The sequence below is a fragment of the Mustela erminea genome, chromosome 8 (assembly GCF_009829155.1).
Source record: "Mustela erminea isolate mMusErm1 chromosome 8, mMusErm1.Pri, whole genome shotgun sequence".
Taxonomy (NCBI): Eukaryota; Metazoa; Chordata; class Mammalia; order Carnivora; family Mustelidae; genus Mustela; species Mustela erminea.
The window spans coordinates 102,808,194-102,820,747 of record NC_045621.1 but is presented as its reverse complement, the minus strand read 5'-3'; the positions used below and the strand labels follow the sequence as shown (position 1 = coordinate 102,820,747).

General features: G+C 43.7%; 1 protein-coding gene and 1 non-coding gene across 3 annotated transcripts in view; both read right to left on the bottom strand.

The window, feature by feature from the left end:
- The window catches only part of CFAP221 (cilia and flagella associated protein 221), an 84,172-nt gene that overhangs the window by 6,309 nt on the left and 65,309 nt on the right, over positions 1–12,554 (bottom strand). For both annotated transcript variants that reach the window (XM_032353870.1, XM_032353871.1), the window contains exons 20-21: positions 4,503–4,661; positions 3,085–3,176 (exon numbers count right to left, since the gene is read on the bottom strand). In XM_032353870.1, the coding sequence (XP_032209761.1) occupies positions 3,085–3,176; positions 4,503–4,661 (251 nt within the window). The remainder of the gene's footprint in view (positions 1–3,084; positions 3,177–4,502; positions 4,662–12,554) is intronic.
- Positions 7,781–7,887, bottom strand: LOC116597963. Its single transcript, XR_004288877.1, has one exon. It is a non-coding gene; the product is annotated as a U6 spliceosomal RNA (small nuclear RNA).

Below are 12,554 nucleotides of genomic sequence, written 5' to 3'. Positions count from 1 at the left end.
TCATCATTTCTGAAATGTGTGTGTGTGTTTATGTGTGTGTGTGTCTGGCTGGTCTGCTGGTGTGTGTGTCAGGCTGGTCTGCTGAGGAAGCCAAGAAACAAGCCACCCAGTAGCAATGTGTCCACCTTGTATCCAGCTTTTGGTTTTCATACCGTTCTTCCCGAAAGGGAACCTGACAAAGCATGTGGGTCCTACCTGCCAAGCCCACTGCCGCTTTAGAGTGGGGTGGTCCAGGGCATTCCTGCCCAGCAGAGGTACTAAGAAGTTGAAAGCCCAGACCTCTCCCCAGAGAGCAGACTAGTCTGGGAAGAGAGCCTGGCCACAGCCACATCTTTTTCATGAGACCAAATTAATCCAAGTTTTAAAATCTGAGCCCGCGTTCCTCTTACTTTCGTGTGTGTGTTAATACGTTCTGAAATTGAAACAGTGGAGACAGTAGATGGTGGTCGGACACTTCGTGTTGCTTTCCTTGGTTTTAATGCTTTTGTTGGCAAAGCAGAACTCTGATGGCCATAAAATCGTTTTCAAAATTCTTCCGGACAACACTGTATGTTAATTAATTTAATTTACATAAAGGAAAATTTAAAAAATTCTCCTGGACATTTCACTCGTCTATAAAATCTGAAAGCCAGGGCACTACTGGATTAGACAATGTCTTCGGCTGCTGCTGATTTGCAAGGTTTTCATGAAAGTCCTAGAGAGACTCAAAAAGTTCTCACTGAATTTATTAAAGAGCAAAGAAGCCAAGTGAGTTGTTTTGATTATTATGAATGCAAAAGTCACTTGGAATAAACAAATAGTAAATAGCTCTATCATGTGGTTTGACAGCAAACAGATATTCTCAGGGGCAAAGGAAACATCTCATAAGTAATAGGTAATTTATTCAAGCCAGAGGACTGCAAGGTTGAAGTATCATTAATGGATTTGTAGGAGCTTAAGAAAGAATACCATTCTTATTTTGTAACTGCTTTTAAAAATAAAAACAGGGTCTAGAAGCTTACATCCTAGAAATCTATGAGAAGGAAATGGAGAATCCTCTCTTGATTTTATCATCTCTTATGCAATTACGGTTTATCTTGAAATGAATTGGCCCAACAGAGCACTCAGGCACAGAAGTTGAAAGTAACAGCTCCTACTTGGAGCGTTTTCTTTAATTCATGTAGAATTCATGTTTAATTCATGGTTAATTGAAGCCCAAGGTAACTGCTGCTGACTGCTTTTTGAAAAGAACAGCCTCAGGAGGTTTTTCCAAGGACAAAGCGTGGGAAAAAAAGGGACTTTCCCCCTCTTTAATTCTTGAGAGCTGTGCGTGCGGACAGCTGGTGGCCACTTTTGGCCATTTATTCATTTGTCATTTTGCTCTTTCAGTCTCCTGACCTTCCCCCACAGCCAGCTCTATCTGGTTTATGGGGCTGAAGCGTCCTCACCCCACCGCCTGAGCAGGCCGGGTTGCAGACTACTGCCATCTGGTGGCAGCAGAACCACCGCAATGCTTAGTGGCCGGGGTGGGGGTGGGGGCAGCCATGGCTGTCCCAGCTTCGCAGACCAGAAAGGTGTTGTTCAAAGGGCTTCAGTGATAAGTGACTCGCCCAAGGACCCAGAGCGGGGGTCTCCACTCATGAGGAACAGAGGCAGTCTCCAAGGCCCTCCAACGTGTTCATTCTCTCTACTGTGCCACTATCTTCCCTGATTCTAGAGCTTTCAGATTTTAACTGTGCTCAAGTGAAGAACAAAGATGCTGAGCTTCTTCTAGGTGGCTCCAGGAGGGATGAAGCAGGGATGAACCCACAGAAAGGGAACTCCTGTTTTTCTGAGCTCCTGCCAAACACCCCAGGCGGGGCACTTTTTGCTTGTCTCCTGTTAAATCTCCAGGCGGAGGACAGTAGCTGAGAAGCAGTGAGGAAATAATCCAAAAGCGACGGCCCCTGGCAGCACCTAGGGAAGGGAGGCTGAATGTTGCTTAATTCAGGAGGAGCTTTTCTCTGACAACGAGGGAAGAAGTAAAATTCAGAGTTCTCAAGTCACAAATGTGCTTTCAGCGATGCCCCTCAAATTCCCCCGAGGGTGGGGGTGAGGGATAGATGGTAGTGTATACAGGGCCACGCACGGGACACCCAGTGAGCTCTTTCATTCCTACTAAAATGAAAATGTCCATCCCCTTGTTTTAATGGCCAAGAGGACTGGGAGAAGAGGCCGAGGAGTGGGGCTGATGTCACATAGCTCCTGCAGGACTGGGCACTCTGAGGAGAGAGGGGCTTGAGTTCCTGCCTCAGAGGAGCCAGGAGATGCTGGTGGGAGTGGGGGTGCCTGCTGATCCCATAGGAGCAGAGCTCACGCACTTGGGGTGCGCCTCATTTTGGATCAAAGGACTTGAAGGAAAGGTGACTGCCGATGGCCACTGTTTTGGATACGAGTCACCTCCACACACAAATAACCTGTTTAAGTATGTTGGTAAGGACAACAGACCAAAGAAGCAGATTTAGAGGCTTGGGAGTGGGTTACTGACTGGCCAGAGTCCTAAAGAAAAGGCCTCAGACTCCTTGTTTGAGATCTGAGGGCTCTGAAGAGGAGCTAAATGAGCAAACTAGCAAAAATGTGTTTACTCTAGATTCCTTCTTTCTTTGCTCCAACAATATGCTCATTGGTCTGTTCTGTTTCTGCCCCTGAGCTCCATCTGTATATGATGTTAGCTGGGGCCTCCCAGGAACGGTAGGCTGAGGCAGAGAGAGCAGGAACCCCCCTGAAGTTGTATATGGAGGGCACAGAAGGCTAATTTTGGCAATTCAAGAACATTAAAAATTGACCATGACTATTTCAGCTGAATTCTATGGATTGGTGGTTTACTGAAACAGGGATGATCAGCCACTTGTGACATTCATTCTTTTAAGAAGTAGATCTCAATGAAGAGAATTCAGAATGTGTGAGTCTGCAATGCATTATCGTGTTTCTCCACCTAGTGAACTTCCCTAAAACCCTAAAAGTAGGATTTGAGACCATATTGGCAGTTAACTTTGAGGATCACAGCCTCTGTAATCTGTGGTGCCAAGAGACCTCCAGGAGATGAACAGATGAGCTGTGGCTTACCTCTGGGCTGTCTCTGTCTTCGAGGTTTCGGGCAGGGAGGAGAGAGCCAGGGGCTGGAACTTCTTCCAATGCATTATCCCAGGAATAATGTCCTGTAGGAAAAGCCGGGCACAGGGTCCCACATGTAAGGGAACTGTTTGGCGCGGTCAAGTCTAGGAAGAACTTTTGTTTCATTCAATGGGCTTTTTGGCTCAGTCAAAGCTGAGCTCCAAAATGTATACCTTCCTTAAGTTCCACTGCTCTTCTGAGGCTTAAAGACGACTTCCCTAGCAGAAGACATTAAGCAATGGGAACTAAAGTAGGGATGAAGGAGAGATTTTCCTTCCCCTGATTCATCAGGCACACAAAGAAACGGGGCCTGGTGATGGAAAACATATCGGGCCTTACAATCTGTTTTGTGAACGACATGCTAGAGTGATATTCAAAGCGACGTTCGCTCATCAGATGGTATTCCTGGCAGGGCCCAGTGCCTGCAAATGCGCAGACATGCGAGGGAGGGCGCTGTCAGGGGACCACCAGCTGGGCGGTGTTTTGGGGGGCGGTGCACCGCCAGACAGGAACTGGTGGGAAGTGAGTCTGGAAAGACAGGCAGGCACAAAGGGCCTGTGGGCCAAGCTGATGGTTTGGAGCAGCTCCATCGGGCCGCGGGAACGACTGAGGGTTTTTAAACTGGAAAATGACGAGACCTGCTTTGTGTCAAGGGAGAGCTTTGGTGGGGGGCACTGCACAGTGGGGTGAAGCAGGAGATTCGCCTGCTGTGGAGGGCAGATGGGGGATCCGGTGATGGGTGGAAATGGGGAATGAAAGAGGGAGGGGTCCCAGGGATGTGGGTCGCGGCACAAGAACATGTTAGTTCAGAAAGGCGAGTGGGTAGCCGAGGAAGAGGAGGCAGAATGAGGTGTGGTCAGCAGAAGCAGGGCAGAGAGAATGAGCTGTTAGGGACTTGGTGAGCTTGCAGGGCCTGAGGGCCACCCCTAAGAGAGGTCTGGCCGTTCAGGTCAGGCCAGTCATCTAAAGGGAGAAGGAATTCCCTGGAACCTCTCCCAGACTGTGCATTGGCCCCATCACCAGCTTGTCCATCCTGATGTTACGCTTGTTGGAGCCGAAGAAAGAGGAGATGAGACCGTGGGGTTTCACCTGGCACGTGACCATTTTTTTTACGTGGTGGGAACAGGACTAAAATGAGTATCAGGCACAGCTTTCAAGGGCAAAAGAAAAGAAGAAGGTTGAAAGAAGGGCCACGTGTTGCCTGTACAGGGGATACGGACAGGACAAGAGCAGAGCCGAGGCTGGTGGTATGAAAGGGTACCATTCTTGTTCTGTGACTGTGGCTGCAGACCTTCCCCCAACTCCAGCTGTGCCCACCCATGCTTGTCCGCCCGCCCCTCCCCACAGCCCAGGGCCAGCTCTGCCATTACCGTGTGATGGAGAAATTGCTTTTGGGTGAGAGGAATGCTGGAGCCCCTGTGGGACTCCCTGACGAACTTGTACTTGGGGTGAGGGCACAGATGGTAATCTATCAAGGTTTCTGCATAGGTCAGAGGGTGCTTCACAGCAAATAGTCCTGGGTTGGGATTCTGCAGGAGAGAGAGAGAGAAAAAAAAATCTCTTTTGTTTACAGGTTTCTAAGCCCAGCCAAGCCAGGCAGGCGGCAGCAAATGTTGTCCGTGGCTCCCGCTAGCACTAACACTCTGGGTCCCTGTCAGCTCGTCTGGGAAAGAGCTGCAGCTGAAGAGAGCGTTTTTCAAACTGGACAGCAGTCACGGTCGTTCATAAATGCCACTCCTGCTTTAAGAGTCTCAGCGCATGCCACATGGATTTACGAAGTTCTCATGGAAACAAATACTGCAGAAGCGAGGGCTTAAAACCGCTTAAAGTTCTGTATTTATTTCTACATTTGATGAATTAGGGGACTTTATTAACTAAGCAAACTAGTTTTAAAAAGCAAAGAAGCTTCTGGTTTTGGAAAACAAAAATAGCTTCTTAAAAACTACAGACAAGACGAAGAAGAGGGTGACATTTGATGATCAGGAAATGTCAACATTTAATGTTGTTTGGGTAATGTTTTTAATTCAGGAAGGCTCCATTTGGATGCAGTATCTGGTTTTATGGGAGAGCCTGTTTTATCCTAATTTCCCAACAGAACTGATGGAGACCCAGAACGACTACATCAAATTTGAAAATAGAGTCTTTTAATGTCCCTTCTGGGGTTAGTCCAGCAAACCCCACTCCTGTCCCACACAGACCCACTAAGTTGGCATTTTGTTCTTTTTGTTCATTTGTATAATTTTTAAAGGCTTTTTTTTTTTTTTTTTTTTTTAAGCAAAGCAAAACAAAACAAAACAACAAAACTCCACATTGGGGCCCTAGGGGAACCAGGCAGGGGAGGTCTGAGAACATACAGGAAGGTGGGTGAGGAGGAAGGAGGGCAGGGAGGGTGTGGGGGGGTGTGTGGGGGGGGGACATTTCCCATTCCAGTGTATTACAGAAGGAGAACCCAAGGACAGAAGACAGAGGGAGCCCTCCCCACCCTCCCTGGGAAGACCAGGTCCTCTACATAATTATAGCAGAGAGACCCCAGAAGTAGAGCAAGGAGACCTTTGGCCTCCCCCAGCCAGGAAGTGGGGGAGACTGGCAGGACTGAAGAAGGGAAAAAGGAGCACAGCTCCACTTCCTGGGAAAGCGTAGTGACTGGCATGTAATGTATCTGATAATTGCTGACTCCCACTGCCAGGAGTCACCACCCCCACCTTATCCCAAGATATGAAAGGCCAATCAGGAAGGTGCCTAGGAAGGGAACTGGGGCAGGAGCGCCTGAGACTCCAGCTGGAGAGAGTCACTGTGAGACCAGGAGACAGTGTGATGGGGGAGGGGCTGGCTGCACCCTAGTCTGGTGGTGATAGGGGTAAGAGGCACAACACCAGTGAGGGGGAGTGAGCTGTGTGGCTTGCAGGAGTGTTTCCTATGCAGAGGGTATAAGGGTGCTGTGTGACCAGCTCTCTCGCTCTGTCTTGGGCCAAGTGTATCGATGAAATATTTTTGGAAATGACAGTATTACTGTTTTTAGTAGCTGTCATACCTCGGATTCCCCTGGGTGGCCATGGCTGCCAGAGTAAGTGGTCTGAGTGGTCATCCCATAAGGCTTTTAATTTTTCTCCAACTAATGCATGCATGTGGTAGCGACTCACTCAGGCTGGAAGGATCTGGAAAGATGAAAAGCAATGGGGCTCCTCCCTCTTATCCCCAGGCGCATATCCCAGAGGTCGTTTCTTTCCATTATTTCTGAGTTTAGTGTGTCTGACGGTCACTACTCTAAACATGATGCTTATTCTTCCATTTCTCTATTTTCAACCTCAGACGGACGGTATCCATTGACTCATTCCTATGCAAGGTAAGGATTTAGTTCATGTACACAAATGCTCCTTCCAAACTTCCTCCTTCCAGTTTTGAAAATCACACCATTTTTAGTTCTGCTGTGAGTTATCTTTGGGATTTGAAATAATGCACTGCTACCCCTATTTCTTGCTTCATCATCTTTAGTTGAGTGTTTCAACTCCTCCCCATCATATGAAATGAAAACATGACCATTCCCAGGCTTTCTTGTACCTTTCCACCCTCTTCCACAACTTTGCTTTTGTGTTATGGGGATTGTTAATATTTGCATTCTGGAACCACAACCAAGACCTCATGCTTTGTTCATAAGTTGTCTCTGAGAGTTGGAAACTAGTCAACGGGTTTTACTTTGTCTTAACTGTGTAAATATGCTTCTTTACCAGGCCAAGCAGCAGCTCAGATTAGTTTTTTGTGAAGGTTCAATATCGGGGCACTCATGGAGAAGTGTTTTAGTAGCAAGGCTAAATGGATTCTATTTTTTTCTTTTATTTACCATTTACCCTTTTTTGTTTGTTTGTTTGTTTAGAGGGGTGGTGGAACAGAGGGAGAGGAAGAGAGAGAATCTTAAGCAGGCTCCATGCTGGGCCAGCGTGGGGCTCAATCTCACAACCCTGAGATCATGACCTGAGCTGAAATCAAGAGTTGGAGGCTTAACCAACTGAGCCACCCAGGCACTCCTATGATTAACTCTTAAAAATCATACCAAATTTTAGTTTGGTTTAGATTGGTTTCCTATTCGGAACACATACCGATTTTTAGTTGATTTTCTCCCCCTAGAGTTTATAATGGCCTTTTCTTTTGCTTGGATGATGAACCTTTATAAAATCCTTGAACATTTCCATCCTCTCAACTGCACTATTAGTGTGTGGAGTCTACCCTTCCCTCCAAATCTCTCTCCCAGAGCTCTTTACCTTCCCTCCTCCAGGCTGAATGCACGAATATCATTCCAAGACTTCTCTATAATGCTTTTCTAGTTCTGACTGGTATTTCTCTCCCTTTGTTTTTCTTTCTTTTCTTAGGATTTCCAAATTCCTCCTTTTCTATATATACAATAAATTTGTTTGTGAATAAAGATAGGTTTTCTTCTTCCTCTCAAATCTGGATGCCTTATATATATATTTTTTCTTACCTTGTTACACTGACTATAGTTACAATCTTAATAGAATTAGTAAGAACAGACATCCTTGCCTTATTCCTGATTTTAGGGGGGAAGCATTCAGTCGATTACCATTCAGTATGATGTCAGCTCCAGGTTTGTTTGGTTGGTTAAATACATTTATTGTAAATAGATTTATTGCAAACTAAAAATATGGAATTCTTCAAGAATTTGTGTGTCACCCTTGTGCAGGGGCCATGCTAATTATCTCTGTATCATTCCACTTCAAGTATATGTGCTGCTGAAGTGAGGACAGCTCCAGGTTTTTAATAGATGCTCTTTATCACGTAGAGAAAATTCTCTTCTGTACCTTAACTGCTGGCAGCATATATCAGGAATGACAGATTACTTCTCTTACCTTTTGAGATGATCATATAGTTTTTCTTTTTTAGTCTGTTAATATGGGGAGGTACACTGAATTTTGAGTGTTAAACTAATCTCATGCTCTTGGCATGGGTTCCTATTTGTTCTTGATACATTATTCTTTTTTGTATGATGAATATGGTGAATATGATGAATAGGATTTGTTAATATCTACCTATCTATCTATCTATCTATCTATCTACCTATCTATCTATCTACCTCTCTGTCTATCTCTATGCTCATGAATCATGAAGGATACTGGTCTATCCTTTTCTTTTCCTGTAAGGTCTCTGTCTGGCTTTGGCATCAGAGTGAATTCTGATAATACTGACTTCTAGAATGAGTTGGTAAGTAATCTCTTTCATCTTCTGGAAGAGTTTTTGTGGATTTGGTGTTATTTCTTCCTTAAAAAGATTGCAGAATTCCCCAGTAAAGGCATCTGCACCTGGAGTTTTCTTTGTGGAATTTTTTAAACCACAAATTCAATTTTAAAACAGATATGGAGATAGTAGAGTCATCTACCTCTTCTTGAATAAGATTTAAAAGTTTGTGCCTTTTAAGGAATTTGTCCATTTAACTTGTTGAACGTACTTGAATATTAATTTATTATCTTTTTGATATTTGTAGACTCTGCAATGATGATAACTCTTTCCTGGTATTTGTAATTCATGTCTTTTACCTTTTTTTTTTAAAGATTTTTATTTATTTATTTCACAGACAGAGATCACAAGTAGGCAGGGAGGCAGGCAGAAAGAGAGACTTAAAGAAGCAGGCTCCCCACTGAGCAGAGAGCTTGATTCCCTAACCCAATGAGCCACCCAGGTGCCCCTGTCTTTTACCTTTTATCCCCCAACCAGTTACATCAGGTTTATTCATTTTATTGATTTTTTCTCAAAGAAACAGTTTTTCTTTATTGTTTTTCTTTTCTTTTTCATTGGTTTCAATCTAATCTTTATTGTTTCTCTTCCCTGCTTAGTTTGGGTTTCATCTACTCTTCTTTTTGAGTTTAAAGGGATAGCCAAGGACATTAAGTCCCATCCTTACTTTCAAATATAGGTGTATGGCATTATAAATTTCCCATTAAATTTTTTGTGCTTTCATTTCCATTAAGTTAAAAATAACTTCCAATTTTTCTTTTGATTTCTTCTTTGGACTAGACTTTGACTTTCTTCTTTGGCTGTTTTATTTATTTATTTATTTATTTTCTTAAATATTTTATTTATTTATTTGAGAGAGAGACAGTGAGAGAGAGCATGAGCGAGGAGAAGGTCAGAGGGAGAAGCAGACTTCCCATGGAGCTGGGAGCCTGATGTGGGACTCGATCCCGGGACTCAGGGATCATGACCTGAGCCGAAGGCAGTCGTCCAACCAACTGAGCCACCCAGGCATCCCCTTTGGCTGTTTTAAAGTATTTAATTCAGCTTCCAAATTTGGGGGGGGGTTCTAGATATCTTTATGCTATTCATTTCTGATTAAATTTCTTCAAAGCCAGAAAAAAATCACTTCATATGATCTGAATATTTTCAATTTTATTGAGCCTTGTTTTATGGCCCAAAATATGGTCTATCTTGACAAAGCTGTGCATACTTAAAGAGAATCTGCATTCTGGGAGCACCTGGGTGGCTCAGGGGGTTGGGTATCTGTCTACGGCTCAGGTCATGATCTCAGGATCCTGGGATCAAGACCTGTCTAGGGCTCCCTTACTCAGCGGGGAGTCTACATCTCCATCCCCCTCTGCTGCTCCCCCTGCTTGTGCGCTCGCTCTCTCTCTCTCTCTCTCTCTCGCAAATAAGTAAATAGAATCTAAAAAAAAAAAAAAAGAATCTGCATTCTGTTGGTTTTGGGTAGAGTGTTCTAGCAATGCCAATTAGGTCAAGACGATTGATAATGGTATTTAAAACTTTTATATCCTTACTCTTTTCTATTTACTTGTTCTATCAATTATTGAGGGAGAGGTATTGAAATCAACTATTATTGTGGATTTTTGTGTGTTTTTTTTTTCCTTTGCAGTTCAATTAATTTTTGTTTCATGTATTTTGAAACTATTAGGTGGATAAATTAGGTGGATTATTAGGTGGAATTGTTGTGTCCCTTTGATGAACTGCCCCTAACCTTAGGTTCTTAACCTTAGCCATGCTCTCAGTGTTTGTGGAATTAATAAATAACTGCTGATATTTTCCAAGGAAGTATGAGTGTGACTGGAAAATTCCTGTAACTCCTCTAGACCTGTTTCCTCACTTTTAGAATGGGGAGGGGATGGTAATGGTGAATCTAGGGGATTCACAAGAGATTGAAGAATGTTTTTCAAACCTTGCTGTGGGGAACCCCACAGTTTTGCAGGGACATCCTCCTCAGGACAACCCCCTACTCACTGCTATTCCCAGCCAGTAAGCAAGACTCTAGGTATATTACATATTGACTTTCTATGTCAAGTTTCAGCTGATTCGAGGGCTCTGGCACTACATCAAGTTTGAAAAGCCTTGAGTTAAACATCTGGTGAGGTTATCCCAGCTCCAAGACTCTGAGTCTCTGAGGACCATTCCCTTAGCCAAGGAGAATCTATGAAAAAACGCCCCACAATGACCAAAGCCAACATCACAGATCTCAGGAGGAAAGCAGCACAATTCAGAGGAAGAGCCCCTGAGCCAGTCAACCAGGAAACAGGCAGCTTTCTTTCTACTAGCTCGGAGCTCTCCCACTGACCGGCCAAGAGACCTTGGGCATGACTATCAGCATCTCTGCCCACATTACAGATACAGATTCTTATTTGGAGATTCTCAAAAGGAGACTTTCTCAACCAGTATCTAAGGTTCTTAATTGTGTGTATGTGTGTGTGTGTGTCTTCAGTAACATGGCAAGATACAAAGTCAATGTACAGAAATCAGTGGCTTTCTTATACACTAACAATGAAAATACAGAAAGGGAAATTAGAGAATCGATTCCATTTACTATTACACCAAGAACCATAAGATACCTGGGAATAAATCTATCCAAAGAGTTAAAGGAACTGTACTTGAGGAACTACAGAACACTCATGAAAGAAATTGAAGAAGACACAAAAAGATGGAAGACCATTCCATGCTCTTGGATTGGAAGAATAAACATTGTTAAAATGTCTATACTGCCTAGAGCAATCTATACTTTTAATGCCATTCCGATCAAAATTCCACCGGTGCTTTTCAAAGAGCTGGAGCAAATAATCCTAAAATTTGTATGGAATCAGAAGAGACCCCGAATCGCTAAGGAAATGTTGAAAAACAAAAATAAAACTGGGGGTATCACATTACCTGATTTCAAGCTTTACTACAAAGCCGTAATTACCAAGACAGCATGATACTGGCATAAAAACAGAGACATAGACCAATGGAACAGAGTAGAGAGCCCAGATATGGACCCTCAACTCTATGGTCAATTAATCTTTGACAAAACAGGAAAAAATATACAGTGGAAAAAAGACAGTCTCTTCAATAAATGGTGCTGGGAAAACTGGACAGCTATATGCAGAAGAATGAAGCTCGACCATTCTCTTACGCTGTACACAAAGATAATCTCAAAATGGATAAAGGACCTCAATGTGAGACAGGAATCCATCAGAATCCTAGAGGAGAACATAGGCAGCAACCTCTTCAATATCAGCCACAGCAACTTCTTTCAAGATATGTCTCCAAAGGCAAAGGAAACAAAAGCGAAGATGAACTTTTGGGACTTCGTCAAGATCAAAAGCTGCACAGCAAAGGAAACCGTCAACAAAACAAAGAGGCAACCCACGGAATGGGAGAAGATATTTGCAAATGACAGTACAGACAAAAGATTGATATCCAGGATCTATAAAGAACTCCTGAAACTCAACACACACAAAACAGACAATCATATCAAAAAATGGGCAGAAGATAGGAACAGACACTTCTCCAATCAAGACATACAAATGGCTATCAGACACATGAAAAAATGTTCATCATCACTAGCCATCAGGGAGATTCAAATTAAAACCACATTGGGATACCACCTTACACCAGTTAGAATGGCTAAAATTAGCAAGACAGGAAACAACATGTGTTGGAGAGGATGTGGAGAAAGGGGAACCCTCTTGTACTGTTGGTGGGAATGCAAGCTGGTGCAGCCACTTTGGAGATCAGTGTGGAGATTCCTCAAGAAATTAAAAATAGAGCTTCCCTATGACCCTGCAATTGCACTACTGGGTATTTACCCCAAAGATACAGATGTAGTGAAAAGAAGGGCCATCTGTACCCCAATGTTTATAGCAACAATGGCCACGGTCGCCAAACTGTGGAAAGAACCAGGATGCCCTTCAACGGACGAGTGGATAAGGAAGATGTAGTCCATATACACTATGGAGTATTATGCCTCCATCAGAAAGGATGAATACCCAACTTTTGTAGTAACATGGACGGGACTGGAAGAGATTATGCTGAGTGAAATAAGTCAAGCAGAGAGAGTCAATTATCATATGGTTTCACTTATTTGTGGAGCATAACAAATAGCATGGAGGACAAGGGGAGATGAAGAGGAGAAGGGAGTTGAGGGAAATTGGAAGGGG